We start from the raw sequence: 26,797 nt of genomic DNA, 5'->3' as shown, positions 1-26,797 counted from the left end.
GATATTGTAGCTAGTCTTTCAATCTGCTTGACTACTACTTTACTAATGCTAATATTAGACTTCTCTCTTCATCCCGACTGAAAATCAGATTGCAGTCAGGTACCTTATCTAACCTCTCATTAGTAAACACCGAGAGAAAATAATTGTTAAACTCCTCACTCATTTTTTCCTCCGATTCTATCATGACATTTTCATCATTTTTAATTTGGCTTATTATTTCTTAATTTTTTTTGTTCTATAGAGGTGAAAGAAACCCTTACGGTTGGATCTTGCTTGATTGACAACCTTAATTTCAAAATTATGTTTTGCTGTATGTGTATTCTTTTTAACCAGCTTTGCCATTTTGTCATATCTTGATCTAAGTTGTGTTTCCCTGTTTTTTATTTTTACGTAAAGTCCTCTTTTCATTCCGATCTCATGTTTCAATCTGTCCATCATCCATTTGGGAGTATTATAATTCTTCCGTATTGACTTCAGGAGGATAAATGTATTTTGTGCATTAATAATTAAATCGGATTGCTATACATTTCATCCAAATCACTGACCTGTCAGTTGAGCCCCTGCCCCCAAATGACCTGACCCAAGGTATGCATAATACCCTCCGTGACCTGACCCTGGTCATGACCTAACCCATGGTCATGTTCCGACACCTGACAGTGCCGATAATGTCTGAAATGTCCATATGACATTTCATATTCAATTTCAAATAGGTTTTTATATTGTCAAAATTTGCTCTCCTGAAGTTTGGTACTTGGACATTATTCGTACTTTTTATTTCTTCCCAAATAATATTAAATCTTATTTCTTGACGATCGCTAGAGCCTAGACTATCTCCCACTTTTATGTTACTCATTAGGTGCTCATTATTAGTGAAAAGTAAGTCCAGAATATTTTCTCCCCTTGTAGGATAGGTAATCACTTGTTTTAGGAAATTTTCCTGCACCACATCTAATATTTTTTTTTTTTTTTTTTTTTTTTTGCTTCCTAATCTACTAAAATTTCCCAATCAATGTTTCTATGATTAAAATCTCCCATGATCACCACGTTTTTGTACTGGGACACTGCAAATTTCAGGAACCAGGGGATCAGTGTGCTCAATGCTGAGGATAGGAGGTCTATACAGGATGCCAATAATGACTTATTCTTGCCTATAATCTCTACCCAAATAGATTTTGTACTGTCCTCTTCCTTAATCGAATTGTTGATGATACAGTTGATTGTATTTTTAACGAAAAGTGCTACTCCTCCCAACCCTGTCCTTGTGAAAAAACTTATATCCTTCTATTTCGATTTTCGGAAGGAAATGTTTATCAGCCATGTTGATCCAGGATTCAGTAATAGCTATGATATAAAAATTCTCTACACGTGCTTTACCTTGCAGCAAATCAATTTTGTTAATTACGTTTCTGCTATCTGTATAGTAAACTTTAAGTTTATCTTCCCTCCACCTGCTTTGGTGATTCTTTTCACAGTCCCTCTCTAAGTTGTTTCTATTGCGTAAACTATATTCTGATACTTCTACCCCTGCTCCCATGTAATCTACCCGAAAAAAACCCTGTAGGATGCCTACTTCTCGCTTAGGGGATTCAACAAGGAGCCAAAATCCCCTGGGTGACAAGTGCACCCCGTCCCTTGTATATAGATTATTCTTACCATAAAAGCGATCCCAGTTGTCGACAAATGCCCATCCATTGGCCTTAAAATGTTTTGCCATCCTGCAATTCATTGCAATAGCCCTGGAATGCCACATGCCTCCAACTTTATGCCTCGGAAGGATTCCACATACAACAGGAACACCTGCCTTATTCTTAATCTTGTCTAGCGCATCCCAGAACCGCGCAAACAATTCCTCACTCCCCAACTTACCTATATCAGTGGCCTCAGCACTTAAGCAAATGACAGGGTCCTTACCTTCCCCTACTAAACACTCTTCAATCCTATCTCTAGCATCACCTCTCCCCGCACTGGGGAAGCACACCTGCGTCCTATGTTTCCTATCTTTATCACAGAAAGCCCTGTCTAAATACCTCACTTGACTGTCTCTTACAACCAAAATCTTACCTGTGGGCAGGGATCCAGCATTTGCCCATACCTTCTTCTCTTGAATTTCCTTTGTCTCTTTTTCCTGTAGACCTGTGAGAGCTTGAAACAAGTCCCTGCAATCAAGTGGGGCTGGTGAGGTTTTTTTTCCCAACTTTCTGTACCTTATTTGTCACCGTTTTCCATCCAGGTTCCAAACTTGGTTTGTCTTCCGTATTTTGGGCCTTCGAGCGGAGAACTCAGTTCTCCACTTTAACCACTTCACTCCGGGGCACATCGCACGTCTGTCAGCATTAGTTGCCCGACGTGCGATGTTGCGTCATCGCATTATGAAAAATAAAGTCAGTGCTCAATTGTTTGTTCCCTTTCACCTGTGAATTTTGATAACCATAGAAAATATGATGAAGCCAGTTTAGAGAGAATGGAGGTTACGTAGGTACGACTACAATAGATATAATCAAGACGCCGGCGTCGGCATCATCGCGGACCTACTTTCTCCTCATGACACCTACGTAGGCGTCACCATATGGAAGTGGTTAAGGCACTTTACAGCATCCTCCATGGCTTCAATTCTACTAAGTAGAAATTGTACCTCATCGATGCTGAACACTCTAACACAACCACTAGCCATATCATTATTTGAAGCAGCTACCCAGTTGACCTGACCCGAGTGACGACTACTGCAAAAATTTTACATTATAATATCTGTCATCCCTATCGCTTCCTACATCATAATATCTTCTCTTCTGTTGTCTCTTATATCATAATATTCTCTTCTATCATCTCTTTATATCACATTATCTCCTACCTGTGAGAATCCCTTAGAGTCGTGACTATTTTCAGAGCTGCATGAAGCATTTGAATGAGACATCCTTTTTTAGAAGGCTAATCTTACTCTGAACACAACAATAATGGTACAGCACTGCACTTCTGTTTCTATGATCAATCATGAATTCACTTGGCGACCTAACGTCTCTACCTTTTTCTCTTCTATTTCCTATTTCCTCTCGAATACTTTGCACACACTAATTTCTTTATCCAGTGAAGAAGAAAATTTATCTCTGACAAAAGACCCCCATTTATATGTCATGAACTAGCCTTTGTATTTGAGTTGATGCATTGAATCTTGGCAATGATCTGAACAGTTCCTGCAGTCCAGTGGCCAGGATTATATTTTGCCCTATTTTAGTCAACTTTACTTGGATAGCAAAAGTGGTTATGTGCAAAACTTGTTTCATTCACATTAATTACATTTTTTTTTTTTTTTCTTTTTACTTACAATGAAGTTGGGTGTAAACAGAGTGTGAGCGCAGGAGTCAAAGGCCAGTGCCCGTGCATCCTAACTTATACCACAACTGTACAACATAGTGCCAGTGACAAATCCCAGTTTGTTAAGAATATAAACCTAACCTATTTCTGCCTGGCTTCACACAATTTACTCACTCCTTTATTTTTGTGTGAAGAAGGCCCACATTTTACCAATCTCTAGCTATCTAACACAGGAAGGAATACATTTGAGATTTTCCAAGGATGCTACTTCTCATCATTATAGCAATCTCTGACCCTGGCATCGGGAGGTCCTAGCTATGTAGTCCTCCACCATCTGCACAGCCAAAACTTATGTAACTGGCCATATAAGTCTTATGGATATAATACCCTATCTTATCTAATTTTTAAGTAACAATATTGGTTGAATGTAACATCCATAATCATTTTCATTATGGATGGTGAGCTCATTTTGGCTCTTGCTAGGATGTGGTGTATGGTGCCATATTTGCATCCTTTGTGTCAGTGATGCATCATGGAACATAACACAACTGACTTGAAGAACTGTGGTGGGGCTATCTATACAAACAGCGTTAAGTGGAGGTAGGTCAAGGACCTGAAAATGGTGCATGTGCAGCCCCATAGGCTAACAACACCACATCCCTCCCTTTGTTGAAGGAGAAGTGAAACCCCTTTTGTTGTGGTTTGTTATGAACCCAAGAAGATCCCTGGACCTGAAATATGTTGCCTTGTCTGTACCTAGTTCTACAAAACATGGCAACTTATGGCTTACACTAAGCTATGTTTTGATTGTGCATATTATTCTGATTTTGCAGAAATTATGCATGAACAAGTTTTTGGACTTTGCGGGTACCAGCTTGGCTTTCAACTTCTTCCACTTGAAGAACTGTGGTGGGGCTATTTATACAAATAGTGTTAAGTGGAGGTAGGTTAAGGACCTGAAAATGGTGCATGTGCAGCCCCATAGGCTAACAACACCACATCCCTCCCTTTGTTGAAGGAGAAGTGAAACCCCTTTTGTTGTGGTTTGTTATGAACCCGAGATCACTGGACCTGAAACATGTTGCCTTGCCTGTGCCTAGTTCTACAAAACATGGCAACTTATGGCTTACACTAAGCTATGTTTTGATTGTGCATATTATTCTGATTTTGCAGAAATTATGCATGAACAAGTTTTTGGACTTTGCGGGTACCAGCTTGGCTTTCAGCTTCTTCCACTTGTCATAGGTGACTTTGGTAGCCAGCTTCATGGACCATTTAATCTTGCAGAATTCAGCACCAGTGAAATGCAGGAACTGGTTCATGATCCTGCCATTTTCTACTTTGGTGACCTTTGTGTAGCTGTTGAAGTCAGCTACCCAGTGGTCCCAGGCATCTTAGATGGCTCTTTTGTCCATGTTGGGACCAAAAGGAGGTAGACCTGGCATTAGTGTACTTGACATGTTGATGTCTCAGCTTCATCATCAAGCACCAGTTTTCCCTTCTTTGCAAAAGCAGCCCATGTCCTCGTTGCCAATGTGGGGTTGTTGAATGGGGATCTGTGAAGTTAAGCACTGGTTAGTGTTTCTTGTATCTGATTGATTTGGTTTCAGGTAGACAATTGATTCAATGAGCCTTGGCAAGGCTATTTATATAAATGGATGGGATTGAGTGGAGGCTGGTTGAGGACCTGGAAATGATGCATGTGCAGCCTTGATGACTAACAATACCGCAGCCACCAGATTCAGTTTTGTATTAGAGTACTGTGGGCACATTCAGATGTACATGATTCAGTTTCTGCCTATAGTTGTGTCACAACTGCATTGGTGTCAATTACTTCTGCCCCAACTGCAATATATATATGAATATATATATTTGTATATTTGTATTTTTGGGGGTGATTACCATCCTGTATATCAGGATATGCATGATTTGAAGTTGGCATTGTTGTTAAATTGAGAAAAGGTGACTTTGTGCAGCAGTGAGAGGGCTTCGTGATGTGATGCAGGCAGCCCGACATGGTAATACAGAAGCTGTTCGTGAGATTCTTTATACAGAACCTGGACAATGCCACACAACAACTTCAGATGGTGCAACGCCCCTCATGGTGGCAGCTATGATGGGGCATCGTGATGTGGCTCAACTTCTTCTGCAGTATGGAACTCATATTGATGCACAGGACCACAAAAATGGTTGGACCGCTCTCATGCAAGCAATATACCACAGGTACTTTCTCATAAATGTTTGTTACATTTCCAAGGTCTGTTAGTAAATTACTGTATTGCATGGATACTAAGCCCTTTGGTTTTGTATAGAATGTAGTTAAAAAAATATTGTATTGATTTTATAGGTATAAGCATTATGGCTTTGTCAGTTCTTAGTATGTTTTTCTGCTTTATTAAATGCACAAATAGTGAGTAAGATATTAATGCAATTTGATTGCTTGTACAGCATCTACAAAATGTATAAGAAAAATTATTATTATATGCTGTAAGATTTTTGGCAGTGTTGAAGGTCTTTAGGCTGGTCACTAGACTAGAAGCACCTGGCCTCAGTAATGGTCTTGGTCTTTTTACCCAAGGCGCCCTTTACCCCATCCATCCATCCCATTCTCAGTCTTCCCTTTAATATATCTCCATCCACCTCCACCTTTCACACTCTTTTTGCTAGTCTTTTTTCACTAATTCTATCCATGTGCTCAATATTCTTTCATCAAACCTATCTGCCAGCTTCCTATTCATCCCTGCTCTTCACTTCACCTCATTTTTCATTCCATCTTTATAAACCTCTTCTCAAACACTTCATCTCAGACACATTTAAATTTCTCCTTTCTGTCTCCCCAACATTTTAAGTTTCTGCATCATACAGTGCTGTAGGTACAGTCACTCTTTTGTATAATCTTCTCTTTGCGCCCATCCCCAGATACCTATTTCTGATAACACTTTTCATTCCCCCTCAACATTTATTTCCTTCCTCACTTTACAGTTTATCTCCACCCTTCCACTCCTTCATTCCCTGTTTCATGTAACACTATCCACTTCCCTTAGCCACTCTTGTTTAAGACTTACCTCCAAGTCACTACCACCATAATTTTATACACATTTCATCACCATTTCATCACACACTGCTTCTTTGTTGAAGAGGGAGGAGGGCTAGCAATTGAGCTCCGACTTAGCACTTTGTTGTTGGATTCAGGAAAAATGCCTTGTCATTGTCTTTCGAGATGTAGCATTATGTTCTCAGCGACCAGTAAGGTATCTAATCCAATACTTAAACAAGTATAGTTTTAGCACAAATGGAGGAAAGTAAAGAAGAAAAAAGAATCAATGAACCAATAAAGAGAGGATTAGACATGAGTAGAGTGGAGTCACCACTGGGAGTAATCCCTAAGAGAATCTGTATAAACATCACTCCAAAGATGACTCGGAGGTATGACAATAGAGTTTTTTCAAGATTTCAGAGGGAAAGGGGAGCAATAGAAAAAATTATGGATACAGCAAAAGATACTAGGATTAGCAGGGCACAAAGGAATCAAGACATCAACAACTTGGTAGATGAATTAATTGATTTAAAATTAGACCATAGAGCATTCCAATTAGAGATGTCAAACTTATGCAGAACCAATGATGAAATAATCAGAGAATGAAATTATCTAAAAAGCGAACTTAGTATGATTAAAAGAGAAAAAGAAAGGAAAATGAGGATAGAAACAAAAATTAAGAACTAAAGAAAGAGGTCAAAGAACAATTACAAGCAGTGACCAAAAAGATGGGAGAATCAAAGAGACAGACCTTATTGAAATAAAAAATCAGTGGAAAGAGGAATGCAAAAATAAAAAAATCTCCTCCAAAGAAATAGTACAACAGGTAGAGAGAATGCATAGGAAACAGTAATTGAGGTAATCAAAGAAAATGAAAACTAAGTGAGAGAGACAGTGGATAAAAAGAAGTGCATTGTGATTTATAGTATCAAAGAAAAACATAATGTACACAAATACCAAAGAGAAAAAGAAGAGAAAGAAATTGCGATGGAAATACTGAAAGCGGTTCAGGATGAGGGTCAAGAATTTGAGAAGGAAATTTACGACGAGCATAGGATGAGTATACAGTATACTCTAAAGAAAAAACTATAGGCTAAAAGGAAATGAATGATGAAGAAATAGAGAAAGATAGGGCACTATGAAATAAAGCTAAGGAAAAAACGAGAGAAGATCAGAGACGGAGATTTTTTTTTTTTTTTTTTTTTAGACCGCTCGACAAACTGATACTTAAAATCGTACGAACTCAGAACACTTACTGGTTCTCGAGATTGAGAAGGTCACTACCTGCAACCCTATTCTCATTTTTACCGTACGACCAAGTACACTCGTGGGAGGGGTAAGGACCGTATCGAATCCTTTTCACGCTTCGTCATTGTAACCATACGAGGAATTCGCTAGTGGACAGCGACATTAATCAGATCATTTTTATGACCATCGCGCAAGGATTCGAACCTGCGCTGTACATGACGACAAGAGGCCCGCCATGACTACCGCCTTAGACCGCTCGACAAACTGATACTTAAAATCGTACGAATTCAGAACACTTACTGGTTCTCGAGATTGAGAAGGTCACTACCTGCAACCCTATTCTCATTTTTACCGTACGACCAAGTACACTCGTGGGAGGGGTAAGGACCGTATCGAATCCTTTTCACGCTTCGTCATTGTAACCATACGAGGAATTCGCTAGTGGACAGCGACATTAATCAGATAATTTTTATGACCATCGCGCAAGGATTCAAACCTGCGCTGTACATGACGACAAGAGGCCCGCCATGACTACCGCCTTAGACCGCTCGACAAACTGATACTTAAAATCGTACGAACTCAGAATACTGGTTCTCGAGATTGAGAAGGTCACTACCTGCAACCCTATTCTCATTTTTACCGTACGACCAAGTACACTCGTGGGAGGGGTAAAGACCGGATCGAATCCTTTTCACGCTTCGTCATTGTAACCATACGAGGAATTCGCTAGTGGACAGCGACATTAATCAGATAAACTTGAAGTATCAGTTGGTCGAGCGGTCTAAGGCGGTAGTCATGGCGGGCCTCTTGTCGTCATGTATAGCGCAGGTTCGAATCCTTGCGCGATGGTCATAAAAATTATCTGATATAGTATCACATACCATAACATAAACAAAGCATCACATGATTGCGGCTGTGGCGGGTGGCGTGAAACTGACCCAGATAGTGGTGCGCTCTGGTGACGGCGGGAACCATTAAAGCCTCGCACGGGAAATTTTATCGATTTGTATTGATTTCATATAGATTTTTATAGATTTTAATGCTTGGAAAAAAATATGCCAGATACTTGAAGTTGCTGGATACATGAATGCCGGATAAGAGGTCTTTTACTGTACATCAGAAAAATGGAAACATGAAAAAAAAAAAAAAATTAAAAGTGGCATACACAAACATGGATGGTATGATTTCTGGAATAAATGAATTAAACAAGTATCTGTTAATAGAGAAACCAAACATAATGGGAATTGTGGAGACAAAATTGAAAGGTCCAAAACAATCAAGTATGGTGGGACAAGGATTATACAACCATTGGTCAAAGAATATAATGGATAAGGAGGAGGGAGGAGTCATGTTATTGACTAGAAAGGGCTTAAATGTGATAAAGACAACAGAAGGTAAAGAAAATGTGGAAATGATCACAAAGTTGAAAATGGCAGTATGGAAAACAAAAAGTTTATGGTAATGTAGTATATGTGCCCCCAAAAACAAAGGCTTGGTCTGATAGCGATCAATCAAAATTACTGGAAGACACAAAGAATGAATTATCTGAGATACTGACAGATGGAGGAAACATAGTAATTATGGGTGACTTTAACGCAAAGGAAATAAAATGGGAAGAATTGACAGTAAAAGGTGGAGAGGAACTCTGGGGCAACATTCTACTGGATTTGACCATTGAGTATACATTGACTCAATGGGTCAAGGAAAACACTAGATATAGAAACAGTGAAGAACCATCAATACTAGACTTGATATTCACTTCTGAGCCTGATATTGTGGACAAAATGGATTATAAGACACCAATGGGGAAAACTGACCACATAATAATAGAGTTTGAACTCAAGGAACAACATGAAGTGAGAAGAAATGAGAAACACAGAGAAGCAAGATTAATGTACAATAAAATTGACTTTATAAAACTTTGTAAAACACTAACTGGGAAAAAATTTCAAATAATGAAACAAAGTTGGAAGAGAAATGGAACATATTTAAGGAAAAATACAAGGAGGGAATAGATAAATATGTACCTAGGGAGAAACAAAAAATGGTTTACATAAAGTGTTGGTATAACAAAAAGTGTGGTGATGCTAAAGATAGAAGAGACAAAGCCTGGAAAAGATGGAAAAAAAGACAAAAAATTACCAAATGGCAAACATACATCCAACTCAGAAATGTATATGTTGATATACGTAGTGAGAAAAAAAGAAACTATGAAAAAAATATAATAGACAAATGCAAAGACCAACCTAAACTATTTTACATATATGTAAATGACAAACTAGAAGATAAACGTGAAATAGTGAAACTGCATGAAGGAAACAAAGAATGTACAGGAGATGTAGAAATGACCAGGCATTTTAGGTCTGTATTTACAATTGAAAGCTCACAAATTTGGGATGAATGGAGTCAAAAGAGTGAAATGAATTTTAACATTAAGAAATACAGTATAATGGAATTTGAAAAAAAAGCAAAAATAGAATCTTGGGTCAATATAATATTGATACAAAGGAAGTAAAAAAAAAAAAAAAAAAAAAAAAAAAAAACAGAAAGGTACCTACAAGTAACTATCTCTAACGACATGACACCAGGCAAACATGTCAGCAAATTAGAGAAACTTTTAATTTAAGATCAATGAAAGTGGCCTTTGACTACATGGATGAACAGATGGTTAAGAAAATACTAGTTACACTGATAAGACCAAAATTGGAATACACATCTCTATGGATACCTAGTACCCCCAAAAAATATAAAGAAGCTAGAAAAAATTCAAAGAGCAATGACAAAGATGGCACCAACAATTTGCAATTTGACATACGAACAAAGATTGGACAAACTAAAATTTATCAACCCTAGAACAAAGAAGAGAAAGAGGTGATTTGATAACCATATACAGAATTATGAAAGGGATGGAAATTCTTGATAGGGATGACCTACTAAAATGGGACAGATGAGCTACAAGAGGACACAGGAAGAAACTTAACCTAGTGTCAGCGGGATACGTTGTTTGCCGCAAATGAAAAAAATTGCCAAAAATAGGCATTACATTGGTCAAATCTGTGGTAATGCTCAAGTAGCCCTATCCATCGGCTGTAAAAGACACCCAATTTTTTTTTATTTGTTGACAAACCTGGCAACCCCAGCAACAATTTTTCAGGGGTAACTAAATATTGTATATTATACTGATGACCCACTTTCGGAGAAGAATAAGCGAAGATATAGAGATCTGTATATTTCGATCACTAACTGTGATCCTCTTCGGCAGATATAAGTTACAAAGTACAGAACAATGTGTATTTATAGTAAAGCAGTGAGGTAACATGAGGGGACGAGGCTCAGGTCAACACTCCCGGCACGCATGCTCGCATCTTGGTGGCTCAGGTCACATGACCGACGTTGCATGGGCCTTGGTGATTTTTGTCCACCGTTAATGTTGATGGTAACATTTTATTTATGGCAAAAGAAGAAATACAGTCTGGTGACCATTGACCATGGGAAATGTTATAATTTGGGAAATTATTTATTAAGGAGGATTCTACTATTTTTCTTCTGAAACTACATTTGGATTTATAAATTATTTCAGCATCGTCCCAATTTATTCGGTGGTTTTTATTGGCGACGTGCTGAAATACTGCGGAATTTTCCTGTCCGTATTTAACAGAGTTCTTGTGCTCCTTAACCCTGGTATTGAGATCTCGACCCGTCTGTCCCCAATATACATCATTGCAATCTAAACAAGGTAATTTATAAACTCCAGGGGTTGTATTACTCTTGGATCTGTGATGTATATTGACAACTTTACTGAACAAATTATTAGGATAATGGAAGATAAAATTTACCTTTTCCTTTGGTAACATGTGAGACAATTCATGGATTGATTTGTTAAAAGGCAATTTTATGCTTCTATTATCCCAATGATGATTCATGGCGGAATGGGAATCTGTTTTGTGAAAACTAATTTTGGCCTTGCTGAGAGCTTTTTGTAAAAACCACGGCGGGTATCCTAATTTTGTTAGTTGATTTTTCACTGAATTTAGTTCCAAATCTAAGTATTGGGAGCTACAAATTCTCAAAGCCCGTAAGAATAGGCCTGAAGCTACACTATATTTTATTTTGTCAGGATGGTGGCTAAAGAAATGTAGGTAGCTCCCTGTGTGGGTGGGCTTCCTATAAACTGTGAAGGACAGTGACTCCGCATTTCTTATTATTAAAATATCTAGAAAAGGTAATTTGTGATCTAATTCCCATTCCACCTTGAATTTAATATTGTTCGTTAAGTGATTGAGCTGGTTGTGAAATTCTTGGAATGATCCCCATTCATCATCCCAAACCGTAAAGATATCATCTACATATCTATGCCAAAACATGGCGGGTGGTTTAATTTTCGGTAATAGCACTGATTCAAAATATTCCATATATAAGTTGGCTAGAACTGGCGAGAGATTAGAGCCCATGGAACATCCGAATTTCTGTTTATAATAAAGATCTTTGAATGAAAAAACATTGGTGTTGACGCAAAGTTGTGTTAAACTTAATATTTTATCTAGTGGCAGTGGTAGCTGGTTCTGGTATGGTTGTAATTTTACTTTCAAAAACTCTAAGACTACCGTTACATCAATTTGGGTGAATAGCGAAACTACATCTAGACTTAGTACACATAAGACCTCAAAATGGCTCACACAAATACTATCACCGTATGTAGGTTGTTTCTCAGAGTCTCACATAAAACACTCAGAAGACTTCATAAGAAAGATCAAAAGTCACAACCTACCTAGTAGTAGAAAATTACTAAGTCTAGATGTAGTTTCGCTATTCACCCAAATTGATGTAACGGTAGTCTTAGAGTTTTTGAAAGTAAAATTACAACCATACCAGAACCAGCTACCACTGCCACTAGATAAAATATTAAGTTTAACACAACTTTGCGTCAACACCAATGTTTTTTCATTCAAAGATCTTTATTATAAACAGAAATTCGGATGTTCCATGGGCTCTAATCTCTCGCCAGTTCTAGCCAACTTATATATGGAATATTTTGAATCAGTGCTATTACCGAAAATTAAACCACCCGCCATGTTTTGGCATAGATATGTAGATGATATCTTTACGGTTTGGGATGATGAATGGGGATCATTCCAAGAATTTCACAACCAGCTCAATCACTTAACGAACAATATTAAATTCAAGGTGGAATGGGAATTAGATCACAAATTACCTTTTCTAGATATTTTAATAATAAGAAATGCGGAGTCACTGTCCTTCACAGTTTATAGGAAGCCCACCCACACAGGGAGCTACCTACATTTCTTTAGCCACCATCCTGACAAAATAAAATATAGTGTAGCTTCAGGCCTATTCTTACGGGCTTTGAGAATTTGTAGCTCCCAATACTTAGATTTGGAACTAAATTCAGTGAAAAATCAACTAACAAAATTAGGATACCCGCCGTGGTTTTTACAAAAAGCTCTCAGCAAGGCCAAAATTAGTTTTCACAAAACAGATTCCCATTCCGCCATGAATCATCATTGGGATAATAGAAGCATAAAATTGCCTTTTAACAAATCAATCCATGAATTGTCTCACATGTTACCAAAGGAAAAGGTAAATTTTATCTTCCATTATCCTAATAATTTGTTCAGTAAAGTTGTCAATATACATCACAGATCCAAGAGTAATACAACCCCTGGAGTTTATAAATTACCTTGTTTAGATTGCAATGATGTATATTGGGGACAGACGGGTCGAGATCTCAATACCAGGGTTAAGGAGCACAAGAACTCTGTTAAATACGGACAGGAAAATTCCGCAGTATTTCAGCACGTCGCCAATAAAAACCACCGAATAAATTGGGACGATGCTGAAATAATTTATAAATCCAAATGTAGTTTCAGAAGAAAAATAGTAGAATCCTCCTTAATAAATAATTTCCCAAATTATAACATTTCCCATGGTCAATGGTCACCAGACTGTATTTCTTCTTTTGCCATAAATAAAATGTTACCATCAACATTAACGGTGGACAAAAATCACCAAGGCCCATGCAACGTCGGTCATGTGACCTGAGCCACCAAGATGCGAGCATGCGTGCCGGGAGTGTTGACCTGAGCCTCGTCCCCTCATGTTACCTCACTGCTTTACTATAAATACACATTGTTCTGTACTTTGTAACTTATATCTGCCGAAGAGGATCACGGTTAGTGATCGAAATATACAGATCTCTATATCTTCGCTTATTCTTCTCCGAAAGTGGGTCATCAGTATTATTTTACATATGTGCTACGACATATCTTTGTTGTTATTGTATATTATATTTAGCATACTGAAATAATTCAACAAAAACCCACTGTGTTGGATAAGAAGAAATGAAATAAATGAATTCCATATATTTCAATCACGGACTGTGATCCTCTTCAGTGGAATACAGAAAGGTAGAGCAAAAGGCATGTCTTATATACAATAAAAATAAGGGACAAAGATAGGACTCAGGTAGCGTCTAGTGCTTTGCGGGGCAGGTCACCCGCCTTCACCAACAATGGTAACAATTTGATGACTGCCCAGGTGGTAATGCAGTCAGGTGACCACTGCCCATATGATATATTAAAATTTGGAAATTTGTTAATCAAGGATGATTCTATTATTTTTTTTTTAAAACTGCATTTTGAATTAAAGATAATCTTTGCCTCATTCCAATCCATATGATGGCCTACCTTGTCTACATGTTGGAAGACAGCGGAATTATGTTGTGCGTATTTAATTGAATTTTTATGTTCTTGCATCCTAGTATATAAATCTCTACCTGTTTGTCCCCAATATACATTGTTACAATCAGAGCAAGGGAGTTTATACACACCTTGATGTATTTCTTTAGGTATTTGATGTACATTGACTATTTTCTTAAATTATTGGGATAACTAAAAACAATTTTAATATCTTCCTGTGGAAGAAAATGAGAAATGTCATTTAAGGACCTATTATAAGGCAATTTAATACAGTTTTTGTCCCAACAGAAGTTCTTACTGGAATGGGAAGTGGATCCAAAGTAACTAATTTTGGCTTTACTTAGGGCTCTGTTTAGAAACCAATCAGGATACCCTATTCTTTTTAATTGATTCCTGATGGTTGTTATCTCCATTTCCAAATAATGTGGACTACATAATCTAAGTGCCCTCAGGAAAAGACCTGAGGCAACACTATATTTAATTTTATCAGGATGGTGACTGAAAAAGTGCACATAACTCCCCGTATGTGTGGGCTTTCTGTACACTGTGAAGGACAATTGGTCTTGATGCCGTATTAATAGGATATCTAAAAATGGTAGTCTATTATCCACCTCCCATTCAACTTTGAATTTAATATTAGTGGCTAAGTTGTTTAGTTGTTCAAAGAAAGCATCAAAAGATCCCCATTCGTCATCCCAAATCGTAAAGATGTCGTCCACATACCTGTACCAAAACATTCCTTGTGGCTTAATGTCTTGTAAAAGCACTGTCTCGAAATACTCCATATATAGGTTAGCTAACACTGGGGAGAGATTGGATCCCATTGAACATCCGAACTGGTGTTTATAATATTGATCTTTAAATGAGAAAGTATTCTAAAGATCAATATTATAAACAGCAGTTCGGATGTTCAATGGGATCCAATCTCTCCCCAGTGTTAGCTAACCTATATATGGAGTATATGGATCCACTTCCCATTCCAGTAAGAACTTCTGTTGGGACAAAAACTGTATTAAATTGCCTTATAATAGGTCCTTAAATGACATTTCTCATTTTCTTCCACAGGAAGATATTAAAATTGTTTTTAGTTATCCCAATAATTTGTTTAAGAAAATAGTCAATGTACATCAAAGACCTAGAGAAGAAATACATCAAGGTGTGTATAAACTCCCTTGCTCTGATTGTAACAATGTATATTGGGGACAAACAGGTAGAGATTTATATACTAGGATGCAAGAACATAAAAATTCAATTAAATACGCACAACATAGTTCCGCTGTCTTCCAACATGTAGATAAGGTAGGCCATCATATGGATTGGAATGAGGCAAAGATTACCTTTAATTCAAAATGCAGTTTTAAAAGAAAAATAATAGAATCATCCTTGATTAACAAATTTCCAAATTTTAATATATCATATGGGCAGTGGTCACCTGACTGCATTACCACCTGGGCAGTCAACAAATTGTTACCATTGTTGGTGAAGGCGGGTGACCTGCCCCGCAAAGCACTAGACGCTACCTGAGTCCTATCCTTGTCCCTTATTTTTATTGTATATAAGACATGCCTTTTGCTCTACCTTTCTGTATTCCACTGAAGAGGATCATAGTCCGTGATCGAAATATATGGAATTCATTTATTTCATTTCTTCTTATCCAACACAGTGGGTTTTTGTTGAATCTTTACGAATGTGTTACGACATTACTTTATAGTTATACTGAAATAATCTTAGGATTTTAGAACTATGTTGTATAGTATTTTTTAACCTTTTTTTAATTTTATCTGATTTTCTTTGGGAAACGTAGCCTAGGCCTAAGCATACTGAATAAAATCCTATCATCTTTGACCTATGATATTTAATACTGTATTATTTAACATTTTTATTATTTTACCGTCAGACTTTCTTTAGGAAACGTATGCAGACTGAATAAAATCTTATTATCTTTGAGCTACGTTGTTCAATATTCAATAACTTTTTTATAAGTTTCGTTAGGAAACGTAGTCTAGGCCTACGCATACTGAATAAAGTCCTGCCATCTTTGACCTGCAAATACTTTTTTGTTGGTTACATTAAAATAATTGCAAGGCAAAATTAGGAATTTTTTTATTTCAAAACACATTCTTTTCGTTTACGTACTGTTCAAAAATATTGTTATCGACAATAGACTAGGCATAAACACTGATCTAAAAATAACTGGATCACGGATCGGTGTCCTGATTATGAGGTCGGCGGCAGCCATGTTGGTAGTACCAAAACAAACCCACGCCACGCGATTGACTGATAGCATTGATAGCGTCCCTTACAGTTCTCGGTGGCTTTCGCTCCTATATACTCGTGTGTTTTACATATTTAACGATCATTTTACAATGCCAATTTGTGCTACATTCAACTGCACCAACCGGAGAAAAGGTGGATGTGAGCAGTCCTTCCACTCGTAAGTAAATTAAGGTTTTATTACCCAAAACATCCCGATACCCATCAACAAATGATGCGGCCACCAGGAGCCATAAAATGTTGCTCACCAACTGTTTTGTTAGGTGTTGTCATGTTAATGCTATGTATTTATTATCTGTAAGAAATAGATCTAGCAGCAACCCATTTGTCACGAATGTAATCGTGGCAATAGCAGGATAAATATTTATCATTTAAAATATCTTATAAGGCTCAAACACTGTCCAGAGCTGTGTAGCTGTATAGAACCAGTTGTTCTTCCTGATTACATGTGTAGGCTTTTTCTATATTGTGAAGTGTGAGGAATTCATATTAGATGGGCTGAATTACTATTCGGGGCCCGTTGAAAAATTATGTAACGTTTTTCTGGTGAAATTCGACACCCCCCACCCCATGTACTATTATGTTTCAACTCATAAGAATTTATCCATCTACCGGTCTCAACTACTGTTACGGAAGAGTATGATTTTTCAGGACCAAACATAGCGGGTATGTGTCTTCGTTTCTATTTAATGAATATGAACCACTAGTACTATTGTAACTGATGTATGTACATTCTTTTTACTGAACGATTTCCGTGTCAAAGTTTCTGTTTCAGGATCGATGTGAAATATATTGTTTCAAAAGCACCGATGCATATCCATGTATATCACTATCGTCCAATATTTAAGGTTCCTGTAATGTGCTGTACACGATACAATAGCAATATTCACAATAAATACTAATGTAGGTTTTGTTCTGTAAAGATTCACTGGAGGTTTCTTGGAATATTGTGGATACGTGTATGTTTAGTGACAGGTGAAATTTGTTTGTTGAAATACATGTGTAGTTAGTTGTGTATATGGTGTAGTTAGTTGGGTATATGGTGAATGTGTTCTTGTATGAGAATGACTTCTTTTTTTTCTTAGAAATTTCTTTCAAATATTAGGGTGCGTCTTCCAAGATGCAGCGTCTTCCAAGCCGAAAAATACGGTAACACACCCTTCATAGACAGTCAGACAATACACATAATACATAATCTCAAGCACTCATCCACCTGTGGCCCTGATAACATAAGTAAGATCTACCTAAAACACATTGGACCACAAGGTATACACGCACTCACAAACATTGCAAACTACAGCTATTCACACAACACTGTACCCAACATCTGGAAGCATGGTAAAATAATCACCATTCCAAAACCGAACAAAGACACAACAATCCCAACATTGCACTGCCCAATCACACTTCTCTGCACCCCCTCTAAAGTCATTGAACACCTAATACTTAAACTTGTCACACCACATATTCCTCTTGCTGACTCACAACACGGTTTTAGGCCACTACACTCCACAAACACTCTTCTGATAAACCTCACACAAAGAATTTTAGATGGCATCAATTCAGATAGGCCCCACCACAGAACACTTCTTATAACATTAGACATTAGTAAAGCTTTTGATGCTATCCCCCGCCACAACCTAACAAATAAAATATATAACACAGACATGCACAATAACACCAAAAGATGGCTGGCCAATTATCTGGCAGGTAGGAATGCTTACGTGTCATATAATGGCCAATCATCGCACATCAGAAACATTAAGAATGGAGTACCACAGGGCTCTGTTCTATTCCCCATGCTCTTTAATCTATACATGCATGACTTACCCACACCAGACACCTCAGAAATACAAATCTCTTCCTACGCAGACGACATAACAATCACATGCACACACCATAACACAGACAAAGCTGCAGAAATAATCCAGCCATACCTTGATACACTCAACACATGGTTCATCACAGACTCAAAATAGCCCCAACCAAATCTACAGCAACACTTCTCACCAACTGGACAAAAGAACACAAATACATACCTCATCTCTACATCAACAACACTCTAATACCACACACAAACACACCGAAAATTCTTGGTGTAACATACAATACATCCATGTCTTTCAAACAACACATCACAAACATAAAAAACAAATGCACACCTAGATTTAATGCACTTAAGTCAATCACTGGAACAACATTTGGACAAAACAAAGAAACTAATACAACAATATACAAACAATGCATACGCTCAGTGATGAATTATGTGAGTCCTGCATGGGCTCCTAATCTCAGTGAGACACACCACAACACCCTTCAAATCATACAAAACAAAGCCCTAAAAACAATTACAGGCTGCACAAATACAACACCTACAGACCATTTACACCATGAAACAAAAGTCCTCAAAGTCAAGGCCCACCTCGACATGAGAGGCACACAAACACTTGCCGCAGCCACCACAAACACATCACACCCGCTACACTACATAGCAGAACACCCACACACACCAAGAAACATTAAAACAACACCCAAAGACCTGTATCACACACAGATACTCTCTTCTCTTCCTTCACAACCACCAAATACCAGCCTCCGGAAACATATTCATAATCATATCACTCACTGCTCCATTAACACACTTAAAGACAACACACTGCTGCATGCCAGACCCCTGATATCCACCCTTCTGAATCCTCTCTCCCATGAAAGGACAGAGTCCACCTGGCCAGACTGCGATGCGGTCACCACCCAGCACTTCTAAGCTACCAGAAGAGGCTGGATGACCACATTGTGAACAGCTGCCCAGGATGTAACACTTCAACCCATGCCATACAACACATAATGGAAGACTGCATTATACACAATCATGCACGCAAACAACACAACATACACTCTATAAAGGATTTGTGGGAAAACCCAGTTTCGGCTGTGGCATTCCTTGGGGAGACGGGACTGCTCGGACAGACAGTCTAGGGAACGACAACAACAACAACTACACTTAACAAGCTAATCCCTCTGAAACTACTACATTCACACTTGTCCCCTTTTCCCTTGTAAAGTGGAACTATACAGGCACTCCTCCAGTCCTCTGGCACTCTACCCTCTCTCCAGCAAACATTAAATAACCTCACCAGCCAGTCCACCATCACTGTACCTCCTTTTTTTAGACATTCTGCATGGCATCCATCCAGACCAGTTGCCTTACCTGCTTTCATCATCTTGACAACTGCCTTCACTTCATGCTTCCTTATTTCTCCTCCATTTTCCTCACTCGTCATTCTCATTTTCTTAGCATTTCCCACTGCAACTATCTTTCCCTCCCTATCCTCCTTCACATTTAGCAACTCCCTAAAATATTCTGCCCATCTTTCCCTTACAGCCTTCTCTTTCATTATCATCTCTCCATCTGCACCTTTTACCTTTTCTTCTCTACTTGATTCGCCTCCTCTTCCTCTCTTATTTTCTTTCCAAAACATCTTTTTATTACTTTCAAAATTTTCTGTCATACTCTTACCCCATTTTACATCTGCTCTCCTCTTTGCCTCCTTTACCTTATGCTTTACTTCTCTTCTCTTTTCTTTTCTTTGTACCTCTCATATGACTCCCTTGTCCTATTTTGTAACCAATCTGTGTAAGCTCGCTTCTTCTCTTCTACAACCTTCTTTGTTTCCTCATCCCACCATTCACTACCCTTCCTTCTATTTCCTCCTGTCCTTCTTGTTCCACACACCATTGAATTGAATTGAATTGAATTTTATTCGGATACAATCATACATACAATAAGTACAATACATACAAGACTCAATATTATACACAGTATATATAATTGTACATCCGAGGATGGCACAGAAAGTCAAAAGACTTATTTCCACTGTGGTCCTTGCACACTTTGTGACTCCCTCCTTGAACCATCCCCATTCCTTCATAGTACAGTACAGTATATATAAATGATATAGACCAAGGATTAAAATCTACTATTTCCAAATTTGCTGATGATGCAAAACTGTGCGGAATGGCAAATGATCACTTAAACCAATTAGATATTCAAGAAGCTTTAGATGAATTACAGCAATGGTCTGAAAAGTGGGTAATGAAATTTAACACAAGTAAATGCAAGGTAATGCGCATAGGTAAAAATAATAGTAAGTACGATGACAAGTTATTTGGAAATTTGTGAAATAAAGTGAATAGTGAAAAAGATCTCGGCGTAATTATCAGTAACGACCTCAAATTATCCAAGCAGTGTATTTCAGCCTCTGAGAAAGCAAATAAGATTCTAGGACTGATTGCGCAATTTTTTATTTCAAAAGTCCATCACTCATTAACAAGCTATATAAATTGTTAGTTCGTTCACATTTGGAATATGCTGTTTCCGTATGGTCACCGAATCTCATTAAAGACATTGACAGACTGGAAAAAGTACAACGGCGAGCCACAAAACTGATTCCAAATATCAAAAATAAATCATACGAAAATAGACTAAAACATATGAATCTGTTTTCCCTAAAAAAGCGTAGACTCAAAGGTGACTTGATACAGGTCTTTAAAATTCTAAAGAGAATTGACATCAAAAGTGACAAAATTTTCACATTGAATGAGAATCAGACAAGAAACAATGGTCTCAAACTGTCCGGAAATAGATTCAATTTGGAAGTAGGTAGAAACAAATTTGCCAACGGTGTAGTTAATGAATGGAATAAACTTCCTGCACAGGTAGTGCAATGTTGCTCAGTTCTAAGCTTTAAGAATCATTTAGATAAACACCTAAGGAAGATGCTGTAATGATTATAATTTATTTTATATTTGTTTTTGTTTTGTTATCATTTGTCTGTTTGATTTTCATTTATTATTAGTATATGTCAATTTATTATTATTTACTATTTATCTGTTTATTTATTATAATGATTTTTTTTCGCATCCGACCTCTCGTCCTCTCTTCACTCCTGAGAACCTCCCAACTACACTCCCAAACTCACACTCTCCCCTCCCTTTCATCTTAGTTTCACTCAAAGCCAACACATCCATCTTTCTTCTCACAAACATATACTGCCTATCTCTTCCCTTTTACTCTCATCTGTACCACATCCACACACATTAAAAGACCCAAACCTTAGGGTACTGGTTGGAAAATTCCTAGACCCTCTTATACTTTTTTAGGAATGTCCCCTGTGGGGCTACAAGGAGAAGGATGCCTAGTCCTAATCCCCGTCTTGTTTTTCTCACCTCTTATGATTCAAGTGGGAAGAACTTAGTGGCAGCATTCTATCCCCCACCACAGGGTAGGCAAAAGAAAGGAAACGAATATTCTGAGAAATTGTACAGGACAATAACAAGGGGTTGGGGGACAGCATAACAGAGAAACATTCGCAGTATAACAAAAGTGTCATAATTTCTATGTGAACAGAGTCCTCCTTTATCACAGACAAAATGATGTGTGGCTGTGGTCCCTAGTGGCGCCCCATATAGACCCTAAAGTATCAACTGCATGCTACTTTGCCACAATAACATGCTGCCAATACCCCAGATGGGTAAGGTATTTTTGTAGTTGTTCTCTGGATTCTTTCAATCTTTATATTCTTTTTGGTACTGGATGACCATAGTGTCGCAGCTTACTCCAGTCTAGGCCTTGTTAGTGTGACTAGTATTTTTTTTTTTACTATTTCTTCATCCAAAAAAGTAAAAGCCACCTTTATTGATCTTAGTAAGTTGTAGGATTCTCCAACAATTTTGTTTATTCATCAGGAGACATGTTGTTTGTGATGATTACTCCCAGGTCTTTTTCAGATTCCACTTTCTTTACTTCCTTTGTTCCAATTTTATATTGTCATTATATATATATATTTTTTTTTTTTTTTTTTTTTTTTTTTTTTACTTTTTCCAAATTCCATTCTGCTACATTTCTTGATGTTGAAGTTTACTTTGTACATCTGACTCCACTTCCAAACTTTGTTCAGGCCTCTGTGCAGTGATTCACAATCTATTTCAGTATTCACTTTCCTCAGCAATTTTGCATCATCTGCAAAGAAGCTCATGTAACAATCCATGTCTTCATCCATGTCATTCACATAAATAGCAAACATTATTGGAGCCAATACTGATTCCTGTGGAACTCCACTAATCACCTCCTAAGCTGAACTCTTTTCTCTGAGCCACACCCTCATTTTCCTTCAATGCAAAAATCCTCCATCCAGTTTAGTAATTTACCTTGTATATCTCCTATATTTTCTATTTTTTTTTTTTCTTATAATTCTTTATGTGGCACCTTGTCGAAGGCTTTTTGTAAGTCTAGGAAAGCACAATTAGCACATCCATCCCTTGTATTATATTCATTAGTCTTGAGTAGAAACAGATAAGTTTGTGGCATATGATCTTCCCTGCCTGAATCCAAATTGTTTTGGATTTATTGTTTTCTTCTAGGTGTTTTATCCATCTATTCTTAATAACTTTTCCACAGTTGGCTACAGTGCTTGTAAGGGAAACTGGTCTGTAATTTGTTGGATTTTTGTTTCTTCCTTTATATGATAGTGCAATATTGGCATTTTCCAGTCATTTGGTATTTCTCCTTTGAGTGAGCAGCTTATGATATATATTTTGTCTATTAATTCTTCTTTACATTTTTTTAGTATCCAGTTTGCTATTCCATCTGGACCATGTGATTTCCCGACATCAAGGTTCATTAATTGATCCATCATTTCTTTTTCTCCTAGAAAGAAGGAAGTTGAAGATAAATGTGGGTAAAAGGTGATGAGATGTACAAGGGGGAGAGAGTGGTAGCAGGGTGGAAGTGAGTTTTAAGGGAGAGAGACTGGAGGAAGTGGATAGTTTTAGATACTTGGGTGCAAATGTGGCAGAAAAGGGAGGAGTGGGGGTGGAGGTAGAATGTAGATTGAGAGAAGCAAATAAATGTCTTGGTGGATTAAATAGTGTAATGAGAACTAGACATTTGGTAATGGATGCTAAGAGGAGATTGTACGAGGCAGAAACATGGAACATAAGAGAGGAGTTTGAATGCATTTGAGATGAAATGCCTGAGAAGTGTGATAGAGTGAGAAATGAGGAGGTGAGGAGGAAAGCAGGGGTGGAAAGGGAGTTGGGAGATAGGGTTGATGAAAGAGTATTAGGATGGTTTAGACACATGGAAAGAATGAGTGAAGAAAGACTAGTAAAACAGGCAGAAGGCAGAGGTGGAAGGAGTGAACATAAGGGGCATCCTAGGATGAGATGGATGGATGGGGTAAAAGGGGCATTGAGAAAGAGGGGAATGTCTGTTGAGGAAGGACGGGAGAGGACAGAACATAGGGGTGAATGGAGAATGGTTGTATATGGATGATGCTGTTATGCATGAGGGGGAGTGGGTGGGGGATGGGGGGTGAGGGAGTATGTATGAGAAATAAATTTATGAAGCCCGAAGGGATTTCTCACCATCTTCTCCTTTTCTACATGAGGGGAGGGATAGGGGGGGGGGGGTTGCTGAATTAATGAAGTGGCCTTGCTGTGGATGTGCTGTGTCTGGCGACACTGCTTCTGACCCAGGGTAGTGGACAAGATGCAGGGATGACCCGTCATCCAGGAGGTGCTAAGATAAGAAGAGGGTAGAGGGGAGTGGAGTACAGTAAACTCGCACTTATCCGAACGCGTTTTAACCGAATAATCGCATTAACCGAACATTTTCTCAATACGGTAGCCATCGCTTTAACCGAACGTATTTGGATCTCAACCAAACATTCAAACACCCCGCCACCTCTGCACCACCCGCAAGCTTCACCAAGTGCTCACACGGTGGCAGCACACTCCATGTTTACACCTGATTGGCTGTTTGGCGGTACATACATTCGTGAGTCCTCTTGGTGACGATACAGTATCACAAGCTCTCCTTAAGCATTTTCTCTTTATACTCTATAGAATATGTTTATGAACTATTATAAGCACTTCCATGTGTATGTTAAGTTTACAGGTAAGAATATGGCAGATGACATTACCGATAAAAATCTACGGGAATGAAACATACAAAGTCGGATTAACCGAACATTTCGGTTAATCGGACATTTCTAATCCCCCTTGGAGTTTGGATAAGTGGAAGTTTACTGTATGTAGGGGATGGGATGGGTGGGAGTGGTTTCTATGCCTTTGTCTTTTGGCTACTTCCCATGTAAAGGGGAAAAAAGCCTTTGGTATATGTATGTAGCCTATGTATGTTTTTTTTTTTTTTTTTTTCCCAGTAGGGATCGCACTTTGTTCCCTGCATCCCAATGCTGTATTTTTCTCAAGTGAAAACTGACTTGAAGTGATTGTTCATGACTTCAATAATTTCTAAATCTTCTGTGTACTTTGTATTTCCATGACATAGTTTCATAATTTCCTGTTTATTTTTAAGTTTACCATTCAGATATCTATAGAATACCTTAGGTTGATCTTTACATTTTTCTATGATATCTTTTTTGTAATTTTTTTCTTTGCGCACTTTTACATATTAATTTCTTTGGTTGATGTATATTTGCCACTCTCTGGGTTTTTTATCTTTTCTCCGTCTTTTCCAAGCTTTATCTCTTCTATCACCTCACTGTTTCTGTCTTTGTATATAACATATTTATCCTCTCCTTCATTATAAATTTCCATCAAAATCATCCATTTCTCTTCCACTTGTGTCTCTTCATTGTACAATTTTTCTCAGCATTTTGAAAAATTCTTAAATTTCCCAAAGTCTGTTTTGTTATACATAAGTCTTCCTTTTCTGTATTTTTCACTTTTCTCCATATATAATTCCTCCTTTAGTTAAAATTTTATTAATATGTGATCATTCTTCCCAAATGGTGTCTCGTATTCAATTTAATCCACAATTTCAGGTTCTGTTGTAAATACTAAATCTAGTCTCGACAGTTCTTTATTACTTCTGTATCTGGTGTTTTCTTTTACCCATTGTGTCATTGTATGTTCTATAGTCATGTCAATACATTTTCCCATAGATCCTCTCCACGTTTCACTGTCATCTCTCCCCAACATATTTCTTTGTAGTTAAAATCTCCCATAAGTACCAGGTTACCTCTATCCATCAGCATCTCATTTAATGAATGCCTTCTGTCTTTTAACATTTTGAATGCTTGCCCTCTTTCCAAAAGCCCATTTTTGGGGGCACATAAAAAAAAAAAAAAAAAAAAAAAATCATATTGTTGTCTTCAACTTTTATCATGATCATTTCCACACTGTTTATACCCTCTGTAACCTTCTTCACATCTAAGTTTTTCTTGTCCAGAAACATGACTCCTCCATCCTGTTTCTCATTTCTATTTTTGATCCAATGATTATATAATCCATGTCCAACACTACTTGGTGGTGGTGGACCCCTTAATTTTGTCTCCATAGTTCCCATTATTTTTTTTTTTTTTTTTTTTTTTTTTTTTTCTGACAGACAATCATTCAGTTCACTTGATCATGAGATCAATCTGTCTGTGTTAGTATAAGCCACTTTTAATTTTTTTCCTTCTCCATCTCATTTTCTGTTCCTTTCATTTCACTTACTCAAGCATACAGTTTTCTCAGCCTCATGTCTATGACTCTCCAATAGAACTCCTTTCTTTCAGCCTCCATTTTCTTTGCATTTTTTTCTTTAGCTTCATCTCATAGTGTCTTCTCTTTCTTCAACATTCATTTCTCTTTTTATCCATATATTGTTGTAGTGTTCACTCCTTGTTAACTTTCCCGACTTTGCCAGTATGTCTTCTATTACCATTTGTGACCTTAATTTTATCTTTAGAGGTTGATTTCTTTCTTTTCAATATTGTCCCATTCTATATACTTCTATTTCCTTCTTTACTTCTTGATCTGTCTTGTTCTTTTAGAATTGTTTTTGTTATTTCTTTTTCTGCTTTTTCCCTCAAGTACCTAACCATGCCATGTTTTTCCTTTAGTCCATATACAATACACTTTTTATCCACTGTATCTCTAACCCAATTTGCTTTTTCTGTGATTACTTGAATAATTGTGTTCTTTGCATTCTCCTGCATTTTTTGTACTATATATTTAAAAGCTATCTCTTTATTTTCTCTGTTTTCATTCCATTTCTTAATCTTCTGCAAATTTTCCTCACCTAAATTTTCTTCAATTCTTTCAAATATTGCCTGTATTTTGTAATTTACCTCTATTTTTAAATTTTCCACTATTGGTGGTATATTTATTTTTCATCCTTTCATATTCAGATTTAAACTCGATTCTT

General features: G+C 37.5%; 1 protein-coding gene across 1 annotated transcript in view; it reads left to right on the top strand.

Moving 5' to 3' along the window:
- Positions 1–26,797, top strand: part of LOC143040768 (ankyrin repeat and SAM domain-containing protein 6-like) — a 696,708-nt gene that overhangs the window by 432,134 nt on the left and 237,777 nt on the right. Inside the window, exon 6 of the mRNA XM_076212184.1 lies at positions 5,286–5,532. Within this exon, the coding sequence (XP_076068299.1) occupies positions 5,286–5,532 (247 nt within the window). The remainder of the gene's footprint in view (positions 1–5,285; positions 5,533–26,797) is intronic.

The sequence above is a fragment of the Oratosquilla oratoria genome, chromosome 29, assembly GCF_046742065.1.
Source record: "Oratosquilla oratoria isolate Oo_2021 chromosome 29, ASM4674206v1, whole genome shotgun sequence".
Lineage (NCBI taxonomy): Eukaryota > Metazoa > Arthropoda > Malacostraca > Stomatopoda > Squillidae > Oratosquilla > Oratosquilla oratoria.
This window is presented reverse-complemented; position numbering and strand designations above follow the sequence as displayed.